The sequence below is a fragment of the Pan paniscus genome, chromosome 14 (genome assembly GCF_029289425.2).
Source record: "Pan paniscus chromosome 14, NHGRI_mPanPan1-v2.0_pri, whole genome shotgun sequence".
Taxonomy (NCBI): domain Eukaryota; kingdom Metazoa; phylum Chordata; class Mammalia; order Primates; family Hominidae; genus Pan; species Pan paniscus.
In genome coordinates this window covers 43923920-43948166 of record NC_073263.2, presented here as the reverse complement: position 1 = coordinate 43948166, position 24247 = coordinate 43923920, and the positions used below count along the sequence as shown (strand labels likewise).

Genomic DNA, 24247 nt, shown 5'->3' with positions numbered 1-24247 from the left:
GTAGTTTCTCTTAAAGTCTCCCTTACCACCTTAAAAAAAAAAGAAAGAAAGAAAGAAAGAAAGGGCATTGGGTCTTCTTAGCATTATAGATATTCTTTTGGAATTAGTTATGCTAAATAAGGTGAAGACAGCCATGGGAAAACTAAAAATTGTTTCTAGAATTGTAACAAGTTAAAAGTAATTATAAATGTTTAGAGAGAGAAAAATACAGAAAAAATGTGTTTACAGAGGGTAAATACATGTGTTATATATAGGTGTATATAAATAAAAGATTATATTTAAATCTATTAGCATTTTAAGACTTTTAAAATTCTCACACTTAAAGCAAGTATTTAATTTTTACAAATCTTTTAACGCTAATATGAGATTTAGGAATGATTAATCACCGACAAACTCAACAGTTCTAAGAACAGAGCAAAATTATAGTTAAAAAATTCAAGCCTAGTAATGCATTTTATATAATGATAGAACAATTAGTTATAAAATAGGCATTTTTAGGTCTCCTCAATGAATATATTTAAGTCCTTGCATTATATCTTTTAAAATAGTTTTTCTTCCCTTTTTTGTTTTAGTTTAAAATGTTTTAAATCAAAATACTACATGTAGGCTGGGCATGGTGGCTCACGCCTATAATCTCAACACTTTGGAAGGCTAAGGTGGGAGGACTGCCTGAGCCCAGGAGTTCGAGATCAGCCTGGGCAACATGGCGAGACACTGTCTCTAATTTAAAAAAAAAAAAAAAGTATAGGTATCTAAAGTAGCCGAATTCATAGAAATAGAAATTAGAGCGGCAGTTACTAGGGGCAGGAGAAGGGGGAAATAGGAAGTTATTTAATGGATAGTTTCAGATCTGCACATGAAAAAGTTCTGAAGATCTTTTTCACAATAGTAACAATATGCTTAATACTACTGAGCTATACATTTAAAAATGGTTAATGTAAATTTTATGTGTTTTTTACCACAATAAAAAATAATGAAAATATGAAGATTAGATAGAATTTTAAAAATATCAGTTTCTTTTTTCTTCTTCTTCCTCTTCTTCCTCTTCCTCCTCCTCTTCTTCCTCCTCCTCTTCCTCCTCTTCCTCCTCTTCCTCCTCTTCCTTCTCCTCCTCCTCCTCTTCTTCCTCCTCCTCTTCTTCCTCCTCCTCTTCTTTTTTTTTTTTTTCATTCTTCCCAGTCTGCTACTTAGGGGCAGTCATCTTTTCATTTTTTAAGATGTAAATTACATATAGTAAAGTTTGCCTTTTTAGTATACAGCAATAGTGTTGTTTGTTTTGATTCAGGGCATACAGGCACAGGTTTGTAATATGGGTATGTTACGTGATGCTGAGTTTTGGGGTTCTAATAATCCCGTTGCCCAAGTGGTGAACGAGGTACCTCATAGGTAGCCTTTCAGCCCTGGCTCCCCTCCCTCCCCACTTCTGGAGTCTCCAGTGTTTATTGCTCCCATCTTTGAGTTCTGCATGTTTTGAAAAACAGTGGGCATACCACCACTACAGTTTAGATATGAGATAGTTCCATCACCCATAACAATCTTCCCTCCCTCCCCTACCCCAAGTTTCTGGGAACTTCTGATCTGGTTTTTTTCTCTATAGTTTTACCTTCTCTAGAATGTCTCATAAATGGAATCATATGGTTTGCAGTCTTTGAGTGTGGCTTCTTTCTCTTACCATAATATATTTGAGATTCATTCAGGTTGTTATGTGTATCAGTAGTTTGTTTCTTTGTATTGCTGAGTATTATTGCATTGTCTAGATGTACTATGGTTTGTTTATCTTTTCTCCAGTTGAGTGACATTTGGTTTGTTTCCAGTTTGGAACTCTTAAGCGTTCATGTCCAAATTTTTGTGGTAACATGTTTTCAATTTTCTTGGATAAATAACTTGAATTGGGATTACTGGTTTTTATGGACACTCTGTGTCTAACTTTATAAATAACTGCAAAACTGTTCTGCAAAGTGGTTGTACCATTTTGCATTCCCACCATCAATATATGTGTTCCAATTTTTCTGCCTTTTCAGCATTTTGTATTTTCAGGTTTAAAATTTAAACTATATTTTAGCTATTCTGATAGGTGTGTAGTGGTATATCATTATGGTTTTAATTTGCATTTCTCTAACAATTAATGGCATTCAGCATTTTTTCCAGGCGCTTATTTATCATCCATATATCTTTGATAAAGTGACTGTTCATGTCTTTTGCCCTTTTCTTTTAGTGGGTTGTTTGTTTTCTTGCTATTGAGTTTTGAGTTCTTTATATATTCTGGATATAAGTCCTTTATCAGATATGTGACTTGCAGTACTTAATTCTGGTGTATAGTTTGTTTTTTCATTCTTGTAACATTATCTTTCAAAAAACAAGTTTTTCATTATGGTAAAATCCATTTTATCCATTTTTTTTCTTCCATGGATTGTGCTTTTGGTGTCTTACCTAAGAAATCTTTACTGGTTCAAGGTTCAAAAGATTTATGTTTTCTTATAGAAGTTTTATAGGTTGGGATTTTACATTTAGTCCTATGATCCATTTTAAGTTAATATTTCATATGGCGTAAAGAATGGATCGGTTGTATTTTTCTTTTGTTTTTGCAGTTGTTCCAGTACCATTTGCTGAAGACTCTTTTCTGAATTGCTTTACATATTTGTGGAAAATCGATTTGCTGTGTGTGTGTGTGTGTGTGTATCTTTGACCTCTCTGTTTTGTTCCATTACTCTATGTCTGTCATTTTACTTAGTACCACACTGTGGTAATGCAAGTAGCTTTACAGAAAATCTTGAGATCTGGTAATGGGAGTTCTTCAGCTTTGTTCTTTTTCAAAAATTGTTTCAATTATTCTAGTTTCTTAGCTTTTATATATAAATTTTAGAATAACTTTGTCATTTTCAATCAGATGTCTTGGAATTTTGATAGGGATTACACTGAATCTATATGGTAGCTGGGAAGTGTGGAATTGATAGCTTAATAGTATTATCTTCTAATCCACACACATGGGGTATCTCGCCATTTGTCAGGTGCTCTTTGATTTCTTTCAGCAATGTTTTATAGTTTTCAGCATAGAGATCTTCTACATATTTTCTTAGATTTATACCTATTTCATGTATTTTTTGTTTTTAAATTTCACTTTGTGTTCATTGCTGGTATATAGAAATATATTGATATTTGTACATTGAACTTCTAGCTTATAACCTCGAGAAACTTGTATCTTGTTAGTTCTAATAATTTATTTGTAGATTTTTGGGGGAGTGTCCACAAAGATAGTCATGTTATCTGTGAATGGAGTTTTTTTTTTTCTTTCTAGTCTGGATGACTTTTATTCTTTTTCTTGCCTTATTGCCTGGCTGTTACCTTCAGTATGATGTTGAATAGGAATGCTGAGAGTAGACTCTTGTTTCCAGTCTTAGGGGGAAAGCATTCATTCTTTTACTGTTACATATGATGTCTGCTGAATGTTTTTTGTAGATGTCCCTTATCAGGTTGAGGAAGTTCCCTCCAATTCCTATTTTGCTTAAACACTTTTTTTCCTTTTTTAAAAATCATGAATGGATGGTGATTTTGTCAAATGCTTTTTTCTGCATATAATGAGATTATCTTTATATATTTTTCTTTTTAGCCTGTTGATAGGGTGAATTACATTGATTTTTGAATGTTTACTTTGCATTCCCAGGATAAATGCCATTTGTTCATAATATATTACTCTTTGTATATATAGTTGGATTTGATTTGCTAAAATTTTGCTAAGAACTTTTGCATCTATGTTTATCAGAGCTATTAGTCTGTAGTTTTTCTTTTTTATAATGTCTTTATCTGGCTTTAGTGTTTAGGGAATGCTGGTCTCATAGAATGAGTTGTAAAGTAGTTTTTTAAAATTTTCTCTCTCTCTGGAAGAGTTTGTATAGAATTGATATTATTTCTTTCTTTAAATATTTAGTGGAATTTACCAGTGAAACCATTTGAGCTTGAGGTTTTCTTTATAGAAAGAGTTTAAACTATAAATTCAATTTTGTAAATAGATACAGGACTATTCAAGTTATCTATTTCTTCTCATGTGAGTTTTGGTAGGTTGTGTCTTTATAAGAATTTGTCCATTTTTGTTTAAATTGTTAAATTTATTGAAATAAATTTTGATATGCCTTGTTTTTATTTTCATTCAGTTCAGAATACTTCCTAATTTTCCTTTTGATTGCTTATTTGACCCATGGGTTACCTAGATGTGTGTATTTTTTCCCCAAGTATTTTTCAGATAATCTCATGTTATTGATTTCTAATTTAATTACATTGTAGTCAGATCGACCTTTTATCATTATAATGACCTTTATTCTTTATAATATTCTTTGCACTGCAGTCTACTTTGAGTAATATAGCCACCTCAGCTTTCTTTTATTGTTAACATGGAATATCTTCTTCCATATTCTTATTGTACCTATTTGTGTTTTTATATTTAAAGTATATTTCTTATAGGCAGTATATAGTTGTATCTTGCTTTTTCATCCAAACTGGCAGTATCTGCTTTTTAATTGAGGTGCTTAATTGAGACCATTTATATCTAATGTCATTATTGTTTTCTTTTCTTTTTCTTTTCTTTTCTTTCTTTTTTTTTTTTTTTTTTTTTGAGACAGAGTCTTGCTCTGTTCCCCAGGCTGGAGTACAGTGGTGCAATCTTGAGTCACTGCAGCCTCTGCCTCCCGGGTTCAAGCGATTCTCCTGCCTCAGCTCCCAAGTAGCTGGGATTACAGGCGTATGCCACTATGCACAGCTAATTTTTGTATTTTTAGTAGAGATGGGTTTTTACCATATTGGCCAGGCTGGTCTTGAACTCAAGTGACCCACCCACCTGGGCCTCCCAAAGTGCTGGGATTACAGGCGTGAGCCACCATGCCCAGCCTAATGTGATTATTGATACAGTTGGTTTAAATCTGCTATCTTGGTATTCATTTTTTATTCTATTCTTTATTCCCCTTTTCCTCTTATTCTTTCTTTTAGATTATACATTTTCCTATGATTCCATTTTATCCTCCTGTGTTAGCTTTATTAGATTTAGAGTTTATAGCATACATCTTTAACTTATCATAGTGTACTCAGCAGTATATTTTCCTTCTCCCTTCTTAGCCGTTGTTCTATCTTTGTCATACATTTTACATCTACATATTGTAGTACATTCCCGTACATTGTTATTTTTGCTTTAAACAGTCAATGATTATTATAGACAGAGCCTCAGTATGTTGCCCAGGCTGGTCTCAAACTCCTAGCTAGGCTCAAGTGGTTCTCCCACCTCAGCCTCTTGAGAAGCTGGGACTACAGGTATGTGGCACTGCACCTGGCAACAGTCAGTTATCTTAGATTTAAATAGTAAGGGGGAAAAGTTTTTGTATTTAACCATTAGTTATCATTTCTGGTGCTCTTCACACTCTTGCGTAGATCTAGTTTTTTCATCTGGTATCATTTTCCTTCTGTCTGAAGGAGTTAACAGTGATGAATCCTTCCAGCTTTTGTATGTCTGAAAAAGTCTTAATTTCACCTTAAATTTCTGAAAGATGTTTTCACTGGACATAGAATTACAGATTGACAGGTTTTTTTTTTTTTTCTTTCAGTTAAAGATGTTGCTGCACTGTCTTCTGGCTAGCATTGTTTCCAACCAGAAGTCGGCTATCATTCTTTGTTGCTCTGTACATAACAATTTTTTCCGGCTGCTTCTAAGATTTTATCACTGATAGTAAGCAATTTGATTATGATACACCTTGTAGACTTCTTCACAATTCTCTTGTTTGGGGTTTGTTTAGCTTCTTGGATCTGTAGGTTATTGTTTTAGTAAAATGTGAGGAAAATTACTGTTATTTCTTAAAATGTTTTCTCTCCTTTTTTTTTTTTTTCAGGGACTTCACTACAGATATAGTTGGTTGCTTGAAACTGTCCCATAGCTTATCGACACTTTGTTCTTTTTTTGATTTGTTCTTTTTCATTCTTTTTTTTTTTTTTTTTTTTTTTTTGACAGAGTCTCGCTCTGTGGCTCTGTGGCCCAGGCTGGAGTGCAGTGGCGCAATCTCGGCTCACTCCAACCTCTGCCTCCTGGGTTCATGCAGTTCTCCAGCCTCCCAGGTAGCTGGGATTACAGGTGTGTGCCACAACGCCCAGCTATTTTATATTTTTAGTAGAGATGGGGTTTCACCATATTGGCCAGGCTTGTCTCAAATGCCTGACCTAAAGAGATCCACCTGCCTCGGCCTCCCAAAGTGCTGGGATTACAGGCATGAGCCACCACACCTGGCCGATTTGTTCTTTTTATTCAACGTTTCTTCTGTGTTTTATTTTGGATAGTTTCTATTGCTCATATATCACTAATACTTCTTCTGCCCTATCTAATCTACTGTTAATCTCATCTAGTGTATTTTTCTTCTCAAATATTGTATTTTTCACCTTGATAATTTAATTTAGGTTTTCTTACATTTCTCACACCTGTCCTTAATATGCTAATGTTTTCCTCTACTTTCTTGAACATATGAAATATAGTTATAACTGTTTTTAATGTTCCTGTCTATAAATCATCTTTGTCATAACTGGGTCATTTTGATTAATTTTTCTCCTCATGAGTGATATTTCCCTGCTTGTTTTTATGCCTAGTACTTTTTATTGGATGCCAGACATTGTGAATTATTGGATGCTAGAGACTTTATTAAATATTCTTGAGCTTTGTTTTGAGAGAAAATTAAGTTACTTGGAAACAGTTTGACCTTTCAGGGCTTCCTTTTAAACTGCTTTATGTAGGACCAAAACACTCTTCAGTCTAGGACTCATTTTTCCCTTAAATTAGTCCTAGACTGAAGGGAATTAGAATTCTTCTAAGCATTCAGAAGGAGACTTAGGCAGTATACTTCTGAATATCTGATATCCCTTTTTACAGAGTTTTTTTTTCATTTAGGCTGGTGGGTGGTAATACCAACTGGTGCCTACCCTATGTGATTTCTGAAAATTGTTCTGCTTGCTTCTTTTGGGTGGTTCTTTCCCCAGCCTCGGGTAGTTTCCTCACATGCAGGTGTGCTAAGGGCTCTGCTGAAGCCTGGAAGCAGGAAGAACTGCTGCAGATCCCTATAAACCTTTCTTTTATTTTGAAGTGTTTAAAATTTATTTTATTTAAATTTTTTAATCAAAATAAATGTACATACCCAAAAAGCAAATAGAATGAATAGAAAAAAATAGCAGTTCTCTTTTTTCACTTATCCAGTCGGTGCCTTAGACGCAGCCACTTTTAAGTTTTAGTTGTTTTTTCTCATTTTTACCTCCACATTTCTATGTAATATATTTATACTTACACTATTTCTTGCTTTTTCCATTTTAGATGTTAGGTAATCAAGTTGTAGTAGATTAGGATTTAGCAGTTTTAAACCATTCCTGCCATGGAATTTTTCTTCCTGTTACCTTCTCAATAAAGTTAACTTTTAAAAGGTAAATCCACAAAAAAATGAAAAAATAATATGGGTCATGTATATTTTATGAGCATTCCGTGTTTTCTTCCTTGCTCTGTTTTCAGTAAAACTGCCTTTGAGCTTATCTAATTGTTCCATTAGATCTATCATATACCTATCAGTAGCTCCCCTGTGCCCTGCAAATGCTTAGATGTGTTAGATAATCTGTGTGTTCATTAGCACAGAAGCTCTCCCTCCTGGAGTTCTCCATCTTCCCTTACCATTGCAGACCAGGTACAGACCAGCTGCAGCTTGGGCTTGTCCAGCAGCAGTCCCCCTGAGATCTCCCTGCACTCCAGCCTGCTGATTCCCTTCCTTTCCTCCAGTATCTGAGTTCCTGGTTCCTATTTCCTATGTCTGCCTTTTTTCTTGATTTGCTCCTCCATTTTGGTGTCTGAAATATCTAAAAATGTTTTAATTCTACCTTTACACTCAAATGATGATTTGGCCAAGTAAAGAATTCTGGATAAAAAAACTCTTTTCTCTCAGAATTTTAAAGACATTTTCTTCATCTTTTTCTGACTGCCAGCAAAGTGGTTCTGTTGCTAGTCCCTGTGTTTGTAACTTGTTTCTTCCATTTGGAAGCTTTTAGTATTTTCTCTCTATGCCTAGTGATTAAGGTTTCAGGGTGGTGTGCTTTGGTGGAGGGTTTTTTCATTTCTTGTGGTGGGCATTTGGTCATCTCATTTAACTGGAGACTTGTGTCCTTCAGTTCTGGAACAATTCTTAAATTATTTGATAATTCTCTTCCTTCTGTTCTCTCTCCAAAATAGAAATGCATCCTATTTTGATGTTGGACCTCCTAGATTTATCCTTTTTCTTTTCCGATTTTTTTTTTTTTTTTTTTTTTTTTTTTTTGAGACAGAGCCTTGCCCTGTTGCCTAGGCTGGAGTGCAATGATGGGATCTCAGGTCACTGCAACCTCTGCCTCCTGGGTTCAAGCAATTCTTCGTCAGCCTCCCCAGTAGCTGGGATTATAGACATGTGCCACCACGCCCAGCTAATTTATTTATTTATTTATTTTTAAGTGGAGACGGGGTTTTACCATGTTGGCAAGGCTGGTCTTGAAATCCTGACTTCAAGTGATCCGCCCATCTCACCCTCTCAGAGTGTTGGGATTACAGGCATGAGCCATCGCGCTCGCGCCCGGCCACTGTTCTACTTTTTGGAAGCTTTTTCCAACCAGCCTTTCTGTGGAGATAAGGAAATGTAAAATGTGGTTGAATTTAACAGCCATTTCTTTGGCATTTCTTCTTGTTTTGACAGTGTGTGGGACCCAACACTAAAACACTATTTGTTGTTTTTCTGCCATTCACATTTAACTGATAGTCCTGTAGTTTCATTTGTTAAACCTGGTAAGTATATTGCCATGCCTAGTGAGAGTAAACTAGAAAAATGGAGGTGACGTGGGAGTCCTTAGACAGCAGTGATTTGGTCAGGTACAGGGTAATGTGCCTTCACTTCTTTCCTGGCAGTTGTTTTAGATTTGCAAGGAGTTTGGATAGGGGGAGAAAGAGGTTGCTCTATTTCAGTGCTGAATCTCCAACTGTACCCGTGTTGGCCAAGTCAGATTAAGTTTGGAAGAAAAGCACATGTTATAGGAACCAGAAACACTCAGGCCTGTTCCTCTTTTCCTATCCTGTCATGCTTGCTACCAATATGCAGTAGCAGTTGAATTGGAATCTATGTAAAAAGGCTTTTAGGCAGACAACACTAGAAAATACCTCAATCTCAATTGTCCAGGCTGTTTAATGTGTATGAGTTCCCACTGAGGTGATACCTCCTGATCTTTGCTCAGTGCCTGAAATAGACTTATATGGTCCATGGCTTTAAGGATCTCTCCTGGAAGCCTTGTAGTATTTTTCTCTGCCCTGTCAGCAAGTCTCAGTGAGCTCTGACGAGGCACCAGACATATGGATCGTTTGTCTTGCAATTAGAAGAGCCTTTGAATGTAATTCTAGCCATTTGTGCCACGGACATTTCTGATCCAAGGGTTTTCCCTCCATGGAGCTTTCCATTTCCTTTGCCTTCTTTTTCAAATTATGTCTTTTCAGTTTTCATACAGAAGTCTAGTTTTAAAGGAATCTAGCATATTTATGTGAAATATATGAAAAAATTAGATTTCTAATCATTTTTTTAGTTGCCTATCCTTTGGCTCAACAAATTCTCCAGAAGTGTGCACACACACATACATGTTCAAGGATGTATGTAGAAGGATGTTCCTTGCAATTTTATTTAAAATATCCAAGTATTAACAATAACTGTAATGTCCTTCCATAGGAAAATGGGTTAAATAGACTATGGTTGCTTATATTTGCTTCTCTTGCTTGATACAATGGATGACCAGTTAAAATGATTGAAATAAAAACAGCTTTCTGTTTATGTTGAAGAACAGCATGAATAAATTCAGTTAATTAATTTTTTAAAACTCCAGCTGGGAATTTAAAAAATTTTTTATATGACCTTAGAGTTTTGTTTTTTAAAGCTCTTTTTATACCTTAAATGGTGCTTTAATACCCTTTTTTCATGAAGTTGGCATTCAGTTAAAACATGTAAATGGAATTTAGCATACAAATAGTTTTAGGTATAACTTTAACTTTCAAAATATAGAGACTATCATGTAGTAAATAATATTCTGGTTAGCATTCATAGACATAGGGACCACATGCCAGCTTCCCAAAAAATTACGATTTCTAAGCTACTTAGTCTCCTTTTGTTGGAAATGGGTATCTTTTTTTTTAAAGCATCATATGAGTTAATATATGTAATTTTTATAAATTATAAATATGTTAACAATTATTGTTATTCAAAAGCCAAGCCTTAAAATTTGGAGAATATGAACCTTTCAGTAAAAAGGGAATCTCATCACTTTATAGTTAGTCACACTTTGGTTTTTAACCCAAAAGAGAATTGTGGTCTTCATCATTTACTGTGCTCACTGATCTGGTCTGGTTCCTAATAACTTTGGACAGTTTCTGAAAACCAAATCTACCTACCCCCACTACCAGCATTGAGTCAACTTAAAAACTGTCTAAATGGATCTGATGGCAATTTTAGAAAAGGATGCTGCTTGAGGAAAGATGCTTATTTGGGAGAGAAGACTGTGTGTGTTTGTGCATGTGTGTGTATTACATATATATGTTCTACAGTCAGATTTTATGTTGGAATTATTTGTGATGACACAATTTTATCTACAGATTAGAGAGGTCTCCCCAAGTACTTTGTAGATTTTTTGGTTTTTATATTATGCCATTAGAGGGCAGTATTGTAGAGGTTAAGTTTTCTTTCTCGCATGTATTGACTTGGAAACTGTTTATGTTGTATTATAATTTAGCAAACTTCAGGGCTTAGATTTCTAGTATATTAAATTGTAGCCTTAATTGATGCATCCCTGCAAGTATTTTAAATTAATATAGAAAATTTTGAAAGGGTTAAGCTATTTTATACCCACATCTCTCGATTTTGGTTTGGAGAAGGGAATTATTTGGTCAGTGTGGCCAAGAGGGTGAAACAGAGGTTAGCCTACAGCATCTATTGGCTGCTTAACTATTTTTAACCACCATTATATCCTCCCTTTTCTGGTTCTGGACACTGCAAATGGGCAGAGACTAACTTCAAGGATTTGTATGCTTTGAATACATACTTTATAATATTTCAATCCCTCTGATGTAAGAAGGCTCATAGGATTGAGGGATTGAGTCTTAGAGGAATTGTCACTCAGCTTCCAAAACGTGCCTTAGGGACTTAACTAAAAATAGATCTATGTGGAATTCAACCTGTGGATTGACTTTTCTGGGTCTAAATAGAAGAAGGCATATTTAATTACTGGGGAGAAGATGCTAATAGGGAGATGTGATTTCAAGGTTTGTGGCTCTAGGGGCTTTTTGGGAAGATCCTGGATTTTATCTGGAGTCTTTCCCTCATGCCTAGCAAAGAATATATAATGTTTTTTGTTTTGTTTCTGTAAAACAAAAGGTAGTATCTCTCAAAGAGCAAATGTGATTTTTTTCCCTCTAAAATTAAAAAAATAGCATGATTGCAGGATGATTATTATCTTTAAAAATAAAACCGTCTATAAAATCCTCCCAGTACCGCTGCCGGTAAGAACTAGATAATTGAAATCAAGACACTCGAAGTCTTACAGTGGTGGGACTGGGCATGCCCAGTAGCTCAGACGGTTCTGGTTGCAAATAGGAAGCTTTCGCCGTTAAGCAGCCGCGGGACACAGCTCCGGGGACCGGGGTCTGACTCCCTTAAACGTAAGCACGTGTGGGGGCCCCCATAGTATTTTTCAGGGACCCTTCACATTTTCTGCCGAAGCAATGGCCCAGTGTTTTGAGGCCGCCCTGGAAACCTCCGAACCCAGCACCCCACTCCCTCTGAGCACGGCCCGCGCCAGGCCAGCCCACCCCACGAGCGGGATCTGGAGAATGGGGGCGGAGGTGGGGGTGGGGGGAGGCGGGGAAGCAGGGAAGCGGGAGGACCTGGAAGGGAGAAGGGGAAGGGAGAAGGGGGCGGTCCCAGTGGCGTGCCGGCCAATCGGCGCAGCTCTTTCCTGCATATATTTTGCACTAAGACTGGGAGTCCTGGTCTAGAGCTGAGTGGAGCCCGGCTGCGGATCTGGGAAGCGCCTTTGCACGGCACTGGGATCCGCATCTTCCTGGGATCATCAAGCCCTAGAAGCTGGGTTTCTTTAAATTAGGGCTGCCGTTTTCTATTTCTCCCTGGGCTGCGGAAAGCCAGAAGATTTTATCTAGCTTATACAAGGCTGCTGGTGTTCCCTCTTTTTTTCCACGAGGGTGTTTTTGGCTGCAGTTGCATGAAATCCCAATGGTGTAGACCAGTGGCGATGGATCTAGGAGTTTACCAGCTGAGACATTTTTCAATTTCTTTCTTGTCATCCTTGCTGGGGACTGAAAACGCTTCTGTGAGACTTGATAATAGGTAAATGTCGGCTAAGATAGTTTCTTTAAATTTATTCGTGGGATACTTATAATAATACAGGTGAAAGATAGCAAGACGAATTCCTTTGTCCATTGCTGAGAGATTATGGTGACATGGATGCTGTTTTTCGAAATGTTAAAAAAACTTATTTTTGCAAGTCTGGCCAGAGAACAGGCTTTCCCCACATTATGTAATTTAGTCCTTTGTGGCTTACTAAAATAGGGAGATGCCTGGATATTCGTTAGTAAGAGAGGGGCTGGCATTTTCTGGAGGGTGATACATTACATAGTGTTAAATAACATTCAAAATATGATGCTAGCAATATCACAAAATTGGGAGATCCTTTTTATCTTGGACGCTTAAGATAAATTCCATTTATCGATGACCTTTTTCCCTCTTTTTCAGCTCCTCTGGTGCAAGTGTGGTAGCTATTGACAACAAAATCGAGCAAGCTATGGTATGTACTGATGAAAAATCATTTATACTAAATGTGGGCACAGCACAAAAATAAGATGTTTTGTGGAACCAGTGCAATCCCTAAGTTCAGATGATGATGATTGCTCTTGATGCGCGTAGAAATGCCGGCGCTGTCTCCATTCGGCCAGCGTGGAGCCACCTACCACGGCAGCCGTGGAGGGAGAAAGGGGCCCTGCGGGTATTAAATGGTCTTCTTCCCCGGACTGGTTTCACACGAGGGGATTTTCTCACGGTGACCCTTTTTGCTGGGGATTTATTAGGGAAGCGCTGGCCAACTATCTCCTTCGGCTGGTCGTGAGCACACCTTTAGCGATGTGGCTTTACTAGGAATCCTAATATTTTACTAGGGAGCCAGGAGGTGGGGAGGGCCCCAGAAGTCGGGATCCTGGATAAGGGTCTTCTAGACGGTGCACAAACGGGTCCCCGGTGGCGCGGGCTCCTTCACAATGAAGAAGAATCAGAGAAAAAGTTTTGTTTTCTTAGCCTGCGCCTGGATTTCTCCTATTTTTTATTTCCGCCTTGGCCGTTCTTTGTTATTGGAGCAGCGCCTGTGGCTCTTCTCACGGGATTCTCTGCCCACTGTTGCTAGGCAAACTCTGAACCTTTAATTCGGAGCTATAAATAACTCGGGCTCCCATTGGCTGCGACGTCTGCCCAGGTTTCTGTGATGTCAGCTTAATCACGAAAAGAGGGGGGCGGGGTGGAGGGAAGAAAATGCGGCAACATGTTCGGTAGGAACTGGCTGCAGCCGGTGCTGAAGGAGGCGGCTCCGGGCGAGCGCGGGGCGGGGCCTGCGGGCGGGGACGCGGTGGGCGCGCTGTGGCTTGGACATTCCTGTTGCTGGTCTCAGTCGGGGACCCAGCGCCCGGCTCTGGCCCAGTCTCAGGAAGCCTTACTTGGGCGTTTCTGGCCAACGTCTGCAGAGAAGCACAGACTTTTACAAAGCTTGATCATTTATACGTTAAACTCAAGTATTGTACGGTCATGGTTGTATTCAGATTTCCCCAAGTGTCATTGAACCAACTTTAAAGGCGGAATATGTAAATAGTTAGGGAGATCCATGTAAAATAATGTCTTGGAAACTCAAAGAGTCCAGAAAATACCAAATAATGAGTTAAACCTTTTCTGTCTTCTTTCCAGGATCTAGTGAAAAGCCATTTGATGTATGCGGTCAGAGAAGAAGTGGAGGTCCTCAAAGAGCAAATCAAAGAACTAATAGAGAAAAATTCCCAGCTGGAGCAGGAGAACAATCTGCTGAAGACACTGGCCAGTCCTGAGCAGCTTGCCCAGTTTCAGGCCCAGCTGCAGACTGGCTCCCCCCCTGCCACCACCCAGCCACAGGGCACCACACAGCCCCCTGCCCAGCCAGCATCGCAGGGCTCAGGACCAACCGCATAGCTGCCTATGCCCCCGCAGAACTGGCTGCTGCGTGTGAACTGAACAGACGGAGAAGATGTGCTAGGGAGAATCTGCCTCCACAGTCACCCATTTCATTGCTCGCTGCGAAAGAGACGTGAGACTGACATGTGCCATTATCTCTTTTCCAGTATTAAACACTCATATGCTTATGGCTTGGAGAAATTTCTTAGTTGGGTGAATTAAAGGTTAATCCGAGAATTAGCATGGATATACTGGGACCTCATGCAGCTTGGCAGATATCTGAGAAATGGTTTAATTCATGCTCAGGAGCTGTGTGCCTTTCCATCCCTTCCGGCTCCCTACCCCTCACTTCCAAGGGTTCTCTCTCCTGCTTGCGCTTAGTGTCCTACATGGGGTTGTGAAGCGATGGAGCTCCTCACTGGACTCGCCTCTCTCCTCTCCTCCCCCCGGGAGGAACTTGAGGGTAAAAAGACTAAAATGAGGGGGAACAGAGTTCACTGTACAAATTTGACAACTGTCACCAAAATTCATAAAAAACAATAGTACTGTGCCTCTTTCTTCTCAAACAATGGATGACACAAAACTATGAGAGTGACAAAATGGTGACAGGTAGCTGGGACCTAGGCTATCTTACCATGAAGGTTGTTTTGCTTATTGTATATTTGTGTATGTAGTGTAACTATTTTGTACAATAGAGGACTGTAACTACTATTTAGGTTGTACAGATTGAAATTTAGTTGTTTCATTGGCTGTCTGAGGAGGTGTGGACTTTTATATATAGATCTACATAAAAACTGCTACATGACAAAAACCACACCTAAAGAAATTTTAAGAATTTGGCACAGTTACTCACTTTGTGTAATCTGAAATCTAGCTGCTGAATACGCTGAAGTAAATCCTTGTTCACTGAAGTCTTTCAATTGAGCTGGTTGAATACTTTGAAAAATGCTCAGTTCTAGCTAATGAAATGGATTTCCCAGTAGGGGTTTCTGCATATCACCTGTATAGTAGTTATATGCATATGTTTCTGTGCATGTTCTCTACACAATTGTAAGGTGTCACTGTATTTAACTGTTGCACTTGTCAACTTTCAATAAAGCATATAAATGTTGATAAATAAGTGTTTTTCATATGACCCTGTTAACATAATGGCAGTCATTTCCACAACTGTTTCCAGGTAAAGTTAACAATTTGACTAGTAAAATCCTGAAGGGCAGTGGAATGATTGGAAAAGTAGGGGTGTGATTTGACTGCATGAAGTAAAAGGAAATTGACACATTGAGTTGTTCAGCAGGTAAGGGAAGAGACAGTGGAGGAGTCCAGCTCAATTCTAACTACTGTGTGACTTGGACAGGTTGCTTCACTCCTGGACGGATGTAGGGGTTTGAAAGAGATGATCTCTTACATTCCCCTTTGGCTTTAAAATTGTAGGAGTCCTTGAAAATCTTAATTTTTTACTGAACTGAGAGGAAGAAGGAGCCTTATTCTGTGTATAATTGGAATAAGCAGATCTAGGATCAAAAGACGGAAGTTGGAGAAGCTGATTTCCACTTTAAGAACCCTGTCACCCTGGGTTGGGATGTTTCTCCTAGTGTAGGATGAGTTTCTAGCTCTTGGGATAATTCGTTTTGTCTAAGCAAAAGATGATTTGAGGTGGGACCAGATGAGCAAGGATGTCCTTGCAGTTGATTCTGCATAACTATAAAACTGGCCAAAATTAAAACCATGAAGGAATCCTGAGGCAGATTGGCCCCTAGCACCTGAGGAGTGAGCCTGAGGGATCCCACTCTGCAGTAGGAGTAACGTGAGCGAGCAAGTGAATGGGGTGGGTTTACCGGCTCTGTAATCTATCAACCTAGGGCCTCAGCAGTGGCCCCCTGCCCAGTAGGAATTGGACCAATCCCAAGTTCTAAGGCTTGTCTAAGTCCTTGCAGAACAAGGACAAACTTTCTGAATCATTCATTTCTCTCATCTAGAGCTGGTGGGAGATTGAGAGGTGAATGGGACATCCAAGATCCCTAAAAAGAATTGTTCGATAGCGTGCATGTGTTATAAAGTGGTGACACGGGCATCCTGTTGAAATAATGGATGGCTCACTGCCATAGGCTGATAGCAGTTGTCATAAAGATATTTTGGGGGAATTTGAAAAGGACGTAAAGAAAAATCTTTCATATTGGCTTGTTGGTTATATAACTTCAACTTTAATAAAGGAATACTTATGTAGTAATTACATTTCCTTGAAAAAACTATAGTGAATAGAAATCCCTAGCCATTTCATTTTTTATGTTTTTAATGAAGATCTTTAAAATACCATAGGTGGTAATCGTGGAAAATTTGAAAAATCTCATGTCAGTGTATTAAGATGGTGGAGAACTTTTTTCTCCATTATTTAATGGAACTTTGGGTCTTTTTATTAAAAATGTGAGACTCATGAAATTTTGGCAGCTGAATGAATATTTGTGAAATAAGAATGAATTATTAAAAGATGTCTTTCCATACATGTTCCTCATTTTAGTAATTACTAAACATACTTGAGATGATTGACTTATATTTAAACATATTTAAGGTAATTTAAAAAGGAATTTTGCTACTTGCTTATAGACCTGAGTGTAGGTCTTATTGACCTGTGGGTTATTATATAACTGATTATGTTGCACTTATGTTCTGTGGAGAAGGAAAGATTTTTAAGGGGAATGGCATGCTGTACCAGCACTGAGTGTTCATGACATCAGTTGCAGCAGGAGAAACCCCCGTTCAATGAAGGAGAAATAGGAATTTTACATGGATTTGAATGAACGTCTACTTTCTATTTCAAATGAACAGTGTTCATATTTCAGTAATTGTGTGCATTTTTTGCATACTTTAAAAGAGAACTTTTATTTTTCATTATGGAATAAATATGCAATGCCAGAACAGCTTTAAATTTATACAAGAAATGTATAAAAGTTAATTATAACTAAAATTAGGAATGAAAATTAATCTATGTAGACACTACTCTGCTCTTGCTTTGTGTAAAATAAGTAGTTGAAACTACCAGGGCCTGACAACATGACTGCTTTTAGACGTCAACTTCAAATCCATTCAGGCAGCAATTGTGGCATTACGATTTTTAGAAATGGAGGCAGAGAAAATCAAGTTTCCTCTCCCTCTTAGGTAACATTGTCTGCAAGTGGAGATCTGTGCCCACCGATAGAACTTGGAAGCAGACAGTGCAGTAGGTTCCTGCACTGGTGTGTGGGAGGACCCTGAGCTGAGAGGCAGGCTTCTGGCTGCCAGGCCTGGCCCTGCAGTCATCAGCTGTTTGACCTTTGGACCAGGAATAGAATCCTTCAGACCTGAGTTCTCACCTGTGAAATAAGGATTGGATCAGGTCACAAAGATCCTGTCTTGCCACAGATGCTACAGTCCTCTGCATCTGATAATGACTTTATTTTATTCTTCGAACTTTTGGTGGGAGGGTGTGTGCGTGTGTGTGCGTGCACTGTTTTTGTTTGTTCATTTAACTTAATGGCTAAAATTAATTTGGTTTTAATCCTAGCTCCTCTGCTAGTTACTAGCTAAGTGACCTCAGGCAAGTTCCTCGTTGTTCTCTGTTTCCTCATGCTTAAAATGGGGACATGCTATCCCCATAGGGGTTTTGGGAGGCTGATGCTGGGAAGCTGTCAGCACAGAGACAGTTCAGAGTGAGGTGGGTTCAAGGAGTGTTAACCATTACTATTATTTCTGAGTCATTCATCTGCTTGTTTATGTTTGTTTATATATTTAATTTTGTATTTTTCTTAGGGATAAAGGTGTGGCAGCTTTATTTTCTAATAGCTTTTGATTTAGTATTTGGTAATAGTAGTGACTGTTTAAACTTTACTGTGAAAACACACATGGGAATAATGTCCTTTGGAATACAGATAGAAACACACCGTTTTTTTCTGTATCAAAGAAATAATAGCAAAAGGCTGCCATTTCATTTCTGTGAATTAGAGAAGGGATTCGTTGGGAATTGTCCATGTTTCAGTGTCCAATATTTTCAATATTACAGAAATAATATTGGTGGAAGGAAATGATTACAGGTGGAGTATATATATATCTTAAATTATTAATTTCTTTACAGAAAAAGGTTCTATGTAAACCAGTGCTATGGAATGCCAGGCAGGCCTGAAGTCGCTAGGCTTGGAGATCAGGTTCTGGCAACAGCTACTTGGAAGGTTCAGTAGCCATTTAAAAATGTGCAGTGTTACAACAGAGGTCTGTGCTTTAGACCAGGTGTTCAGGACCCCAGTGTCTGTCGGATATGGTGGAGAAGCTTCTTGAGTGAGTAGGGTAAGCAGTAGGACATGGTAGTGACTGTGGCAGTTGGGGAGTGTGCTCAGCTAACAGGGACAGTGCTATGTAGCTCCATCCAGTTGCCATATGGGAATTCAAGCACTGTGTTGCTCGATCTTCCAATTTCTTCCAAGTTCCATAAATCCAGGGTTCTGTCTGGAAATGCCTGACTTTTGGACACTGCACAGACCAAATAAGAGAGCACACCTACTAAGCTGGTTTGGCCCACAGGCCACATGTGTCCCCTCTGCCTTCTGTCGTCTGTCTCAAGAACTAGAATCTGCCCTAAATGGCAGCTCACCACCCTTCAGCTCAAAATAAATCAGGAAAATCTCTCCTTTTTGATGAGAGAAAGGGGGCACAGGCTATTTGTGTGACTATGGTGCACAGTAAACTGGTACTTTGTGTTGAAAACCATGTGTTAACTTACTCAGAGAACACTTACTGAGTACCTGCTAGAAGCCAGAGATAGTATAGTGAATGAGCCACAGTCCCTGTCCCCAAGGACAGTTCACATAAGCTGTCTTTAAGATAAATGAGGTAGTTTGTTTTCTGGCAAAATTTGCCTTATGCAATATAATATCTGAATTATTCATTTGTTGTTCCTTCTCAGACGAACCCTTTGGCAGAAATATTTCTGGGAATTCTTCTAGGAACTCTTGTTAAATGAGTAGTGCTTTTTCAATGTGGTATAACCCCTACCACCACATTTTATAGCTGATTCATTTAGGAACAAAGACCATGTTTGTAGATGTGTATCACCAAGGTTATATAACACATGACCCAAATTTTCAGGGACAACATATATTTCAGTTAAAATAATCTGCCCTGTTGTCTCATAAGTACATCCAATTCATGCCCTGATAAGTGGTTTGTAGTCACTGTAGATTCAGAGACCGAGAAAACAGAAGACGTAGTGTCTCTACTTAAACAATGAGACTCAGTGTCTCCACTTAAACTGGTTTTCCCAGGAATGAGGGTGTTCTGAGTAGTGGAACTTTCAATGCCACATCCATGAAAGTCCCAGGCAAACTGCGACAAACTGGTTGCCTAAGATTCCATTTTCTATTCCACTTGGGCACACGCCTGAATTACATCTCCCCGCCCCCTTGGAGTTAGGAGTGACCGTGGGACTCAGGTTTAGTCAATGGATGAGTGATGAAGTAACTGAAGCCCCCCAGGCTTGGCCCATGAGAAAACCATTCTCAGTGATCTGCCAGGCTCCTTCTCCTTCCACTGATGGGATGGAGAAGACCCGGCAACCTTGGGAGTGACAGGGCCTTTGTCAGCTGGATCCCTGAATGACCGAAGTATAGTGCCCTCCCCCACGAACCAGGCAGCATATTTGGATGAGCAAGAGTGTTGCCGCCATTAGGCATTTTAAAATTAGCTTCAGTGGCTAACCTTTGCTAATATGGTTATCAGTACCTGAAGTGGAGTGATGTCAAAAAAACCTTAAATATGGGGCATTGACTATGGTTGGCTGGTGGTGGGTGGTGATGAAACTAGTGGAGGCTAGAGAGATCAAGACCCATATTGTGAAGTGACAAAATGTTTTCTAAAACTGTGGCCAGCAATAACTTAGAATGCTGGCCATGTGCCTGGTGTGCACGTAGCTGGTACAAGAATGTTAGGACCTTTCACTCTTCACTGTGTTACTCCTCTGATGTTTTTCAGGGAAAAGGTGAGCTCACAAAAGAATTAGTTTGTAAGTACAAAGGAAAGAGAAAAAGAAATGCAGAAATTTGGGGCTATTTGATACTGGAAAAGCCTATTGCTTCTACACCCCAAGGAGCTGGAAATCAGTAGGGCCCATTAAGCCTTTTCAGTTAAGGTGCTTTATCCCTTCGGCAAAGATTAGACAAAGGGTATTAATTCCCCATATATGCCTTTTGTTTCAGATGACTTCTGCATGGTCACTGTCCAGTGGATAGAGGTAGGGGAGCAGAAGTACAGGCATGTGCAGAAGAATATTTTAGGTCTTGCTACTGATAACATTAAAATGACTGGAAACAGAGAAGGGAGAAGCTTACTAAGTTTTTGAGGAACATTTACTACCAAGTAAATCACCAGCCAACCCAGACTTAATAACAGCAAGAAAACTTTGTTGAAACCTTCAAACAACCCTCAGGCCCCCCCCTACACTGGCAGGAGATGGAAGTGGGTGAAGTGGGAGCCTAAAGCTGTCTAGCTCCCAGGAAGAGCATTATCTCCAACATCCATTTCATACATGGCCCTGGGGGATACTGGACAAGAAAAGCCTCCCAGAGGTAAGAGGCCTGCAGTTTTAGAGAACAATGCACCAAGGGTTTCTTCCCAGAGAATAGAATCATGGTCTAATGGGAGAGCTTCCCCTATTGCCAGGGCAAAGGGATCTTCTCAATGCCTGCCCAACAGGATTTCCTAATAGCTGAGGGCTGGAGCCTACTGTGTTTTTCCTATGCTTCCGATGGGAGGTTTATTGCAATTATTATGCTGCACTCCACCACTGTGCATTGTCAGTGGAAGGGAAGATAATTTGTCTTAGATTACAGATCACCAGACCTTAAGGAGCCACCACATTCAGACGTGTGCCTCATCTAGAGATTTGGAGTTTTGAGCTGGATATAGTAGCTCGATGGGACTTTGGGTTATTGCCCCTGGAGAGGGTGAGTGTGTTCTGTGAGGGCAAGAAGATGAAACATACGTTAGAATCCATTGGCAAAAATTGGTAGGTGTTTTCCAAAAAGCCTCCTCTCTTCCTGGTTACACAGACTGCATTTCCCAGGTTCTCTTGCAGCTAGGTGAACCCACGTGATTAAGTTCTAGTGAAATAAATATGGGCATAAATGTCATTTTGTCATTTCCAGGCCTGATTCATAAAAACTTCCCATGGGCAATCCTCCATGCTCTTTATCCTCCAGCCAACTGATTGGAGACAACTACAACCACTTTGAAAACCACGTGTTGGAAGATGGCAGAGCCTCATCTTGGGCTGGGCCCCTGAGTGACCGAGTAGGACCAGAGTTCTCGGCCACATCCCCAATCTGAAACTGCTCAGGACTGTTATAAGAAAGAAAGGAACAAATTCCTATTAGGTTTTAGACATAATTTTTGAGTTCACTACCTTCATTGGTATACATACATGCATAAAACCTGCAACAATATTACAAAGAAATATAACTGCCAATTAACATAATACAAGTTGAGCATGTCAGAGCCAAGGGGCAGTAAATAGTTAGATGAGTAGAACATATGTCAAAAAGGTAAATGTTGAGGTTGACCTCGAACTGTAAAATAACACATGGGAAGAATAATGTTTGGCATAATTATAAAAAGCAATTACCTTCCCATGTGGTAGGAATATAAAAGTTTAGAAACATTCTTCTATGCAGTGAGAATTGGCCTGCTGAACCTGTAAAGTGTAACTCACTTTGAGAAACACCACTGGCAAGGAGTCAGCTGAGATTGGAGGTCACAATCCAGGGTCCTCAGACCGCATAAAGCCCACTAACCAGAGCTGCTGCTCAGACATGATTTTATGCAGTGTTTAAGAAAATAATGTGAATTAGTGATATCTCTTCTGAAACTGGGATATTGTTCCAAGTTCTGGCAGCTTTGCATCTGTATTCCCATGTGACAGTCATCAGCTGGGCTGAGTCACAGAAGCTGCTCACTTTAGAATCGATTTGGTCCTCTGGCTGCCATGGCCCCACCACACCTGTGATGGCCCCATGCTGTCAGTGGCTGACGCGCCTCACTCATCTGGCTACATACCTGGCTCAGGTAGGCATTTGAGGTTGTGTTTCAAAGCCAGACTACAATATCTGGTTTTTAAAATGTTGTAGCTTAATTCATTTTAATCCTGCTCTTAAAATTCAAATAATTTCTTAAGGAAGACAACAACTAGATCTTGTTCTAGTATCTGTTGGATTTTATTTTGCTTCATAGATGCAAGCAGTTGGAAATGAGCAGTTCTGCATTATCCTTCACAGATGCATGAAGACCTGCGATCCCCTTCTGGAGAAAGGAAAATGGAATCCATTTACTACCGTCACATGTTATCGAGCATTTACTGTGTGTTATGAATTTTGAAGACAGTGTCTCATTTATTCTTCATACCAGCCCTGTGAAGAAGATATTATTAACCCATACTACAGAAAGGAGAATAAGTAACTTGCCAAGTCAAGTTGAAAGAGCTGATAAGTGTGATGCAAACCAGGTTTGCCCAACATCAAGGTCCATGCTCTTAGCACTATTTTAGCTGCTTCCCAAAGACAGGCAGCTCCTTCCTGACATGTGGTGCCTGTCTGGCATCTGTGGCTTCCCCAGAGCTAGCATTCAGCCCATCCCCTTAGTGTGTGCCCCAAAGAGGGATGCGAATCCCATCTCCTTCAGAAAAAAGCAACAGACAGGATTCCGCCAAATCCTTCCAGTGTATCAAGTTGCTTGGTTAGTGGGATCTGGTGGAATTCTGTGTCTTTCCAGAAACTACAAAGGGCAGAGTAGGTGCAGATCAAGTCAGAAGATCCCCAGGGAATACACACACACAAAGGCAAATGGTGCCGCCCTCTCCCTGCCCAGCACAGCTGCAGACAGATCCACAGCATAGATAAGACAACGACATTTCCCACGCTGATATCACGGCCACTTGACCCAGAAAAGCCAGTGCTGGAGGACTAAATGTTTCCATAGACAATGCTACTATTTATTCATCCATAAAACCCTCCATAGTTATTAAGCACCCACAACGTGCCAAGCTTAGGGAGTCCCCTAGGTGCCATGGGTACAAAATGAAAACACTTTACTTCTGCTTTTGAGATACCCCAGTCTAGTGGCCAAGAAAGATATATTAAGAATTATTATAAGCCTACATGACACTCCCTCAATATCACTATACACTGAAGTGTCCTGGGAACAAAGAGGGAGAAGATTTATTTGTCTGTGAAGTGGGTAACTGAAGGAAGAAAAGACATAGCTTCAGAGAGGAAGTTTTGGTCTCATTACTAACTTGTTTTGGGAAGAGTATTATAATACCATCTGCTGTTGGCTGCCCAGCATGCATTCTCCTTCCTTCCTTTGGGAAACCCCATATGGCTACAGAAATGGCCCTGATTGGCATATGTCACTCACCTGGCCACAGCCCTGTCAGAGTGAACTGGTCCAGTCAGAGTGAACTTTACGTGTGTTACTCCGAATCTTGTCCCAGTCTCTTGTCCCAGTTTCTCTCTCTCTCTCTCTCTGTCTCTCCTCTCTCTCTCTCTCTCTCGGGATTGGCAATTTGAAAATGAAACACTTGAAAGTGTCAAGCGTGGTGTCTCACGCCTGTAATCCCAGTACTCTGGGAGGCCAAGGCAGCAGATCATTTGAGCCCAGGAGATAGAGACCAGCCTGGGCAACATGATGAAACACCATCTCTACAAAAAATACAAAAACTAGCTGAGTGTGTTGGCACATGCCTGTAGTCCAGCTACTTGGGAGGCTGAGGCAGGAGGATTGCTTGAGCCCAGGAGGTTGAGGCTGCAGTGAGCTATCATCATGCCACTACACTCCAGCCTGGGTGACAGAGTGAGACCCCATCAGAAAAAAGAAGGAAGGAAGGAAAGAAGTGAGGGAGGGAAAAGGAAGGAAGGAAGGGATGCAGTTGTGAGCAGAAAGCTTGAGGACCCTGCAGGGGCCATTACTTGATCCAGAAG

General features: G+C 39.6%; 1 protein-coding gene across 3 annotated transcripts in view; it reads left to right on the top strand.

Moving 5' to 3' along the window:
- TSC22D1 (TSC22 domain family member 1) overlaps nucleotides 1-15375 on the top strand; it is a 145448-nt gene extending 130073 nt beyond the window's left edge. The window contains exons 1-3 of one of the 3 annotated variants that reach the window (XM_008959813.4): nucleotides 11226-12398; nucleotides 12804-12855; nucleotides 14016-15375. In XM_008959813.4, coding sequence (XP_008958061.1) covers nucleotides 12274-12398; nucleotides 12804-12855; nucleotides 14016-14273 — 435 coding nt within the window. In that variant the 5' untranslated portion in view covers nucleotides 11226-12273 and the 3' untranslated portion in view covers nucleotides 14274-15375. Of the gene's footprint in view, nucleotides 1-11225; nucleotides 12399-12803; nucleotides 12856-14015 lie in introns of those variants that run through there. The other 2 variants (XM_014344495.4, XM_003807666.5) reach the window with 2 other exon arrangements.
- The last annotated feature ends 8872 nt before the right edge of the window (nucleotides 15376-24247 follow it).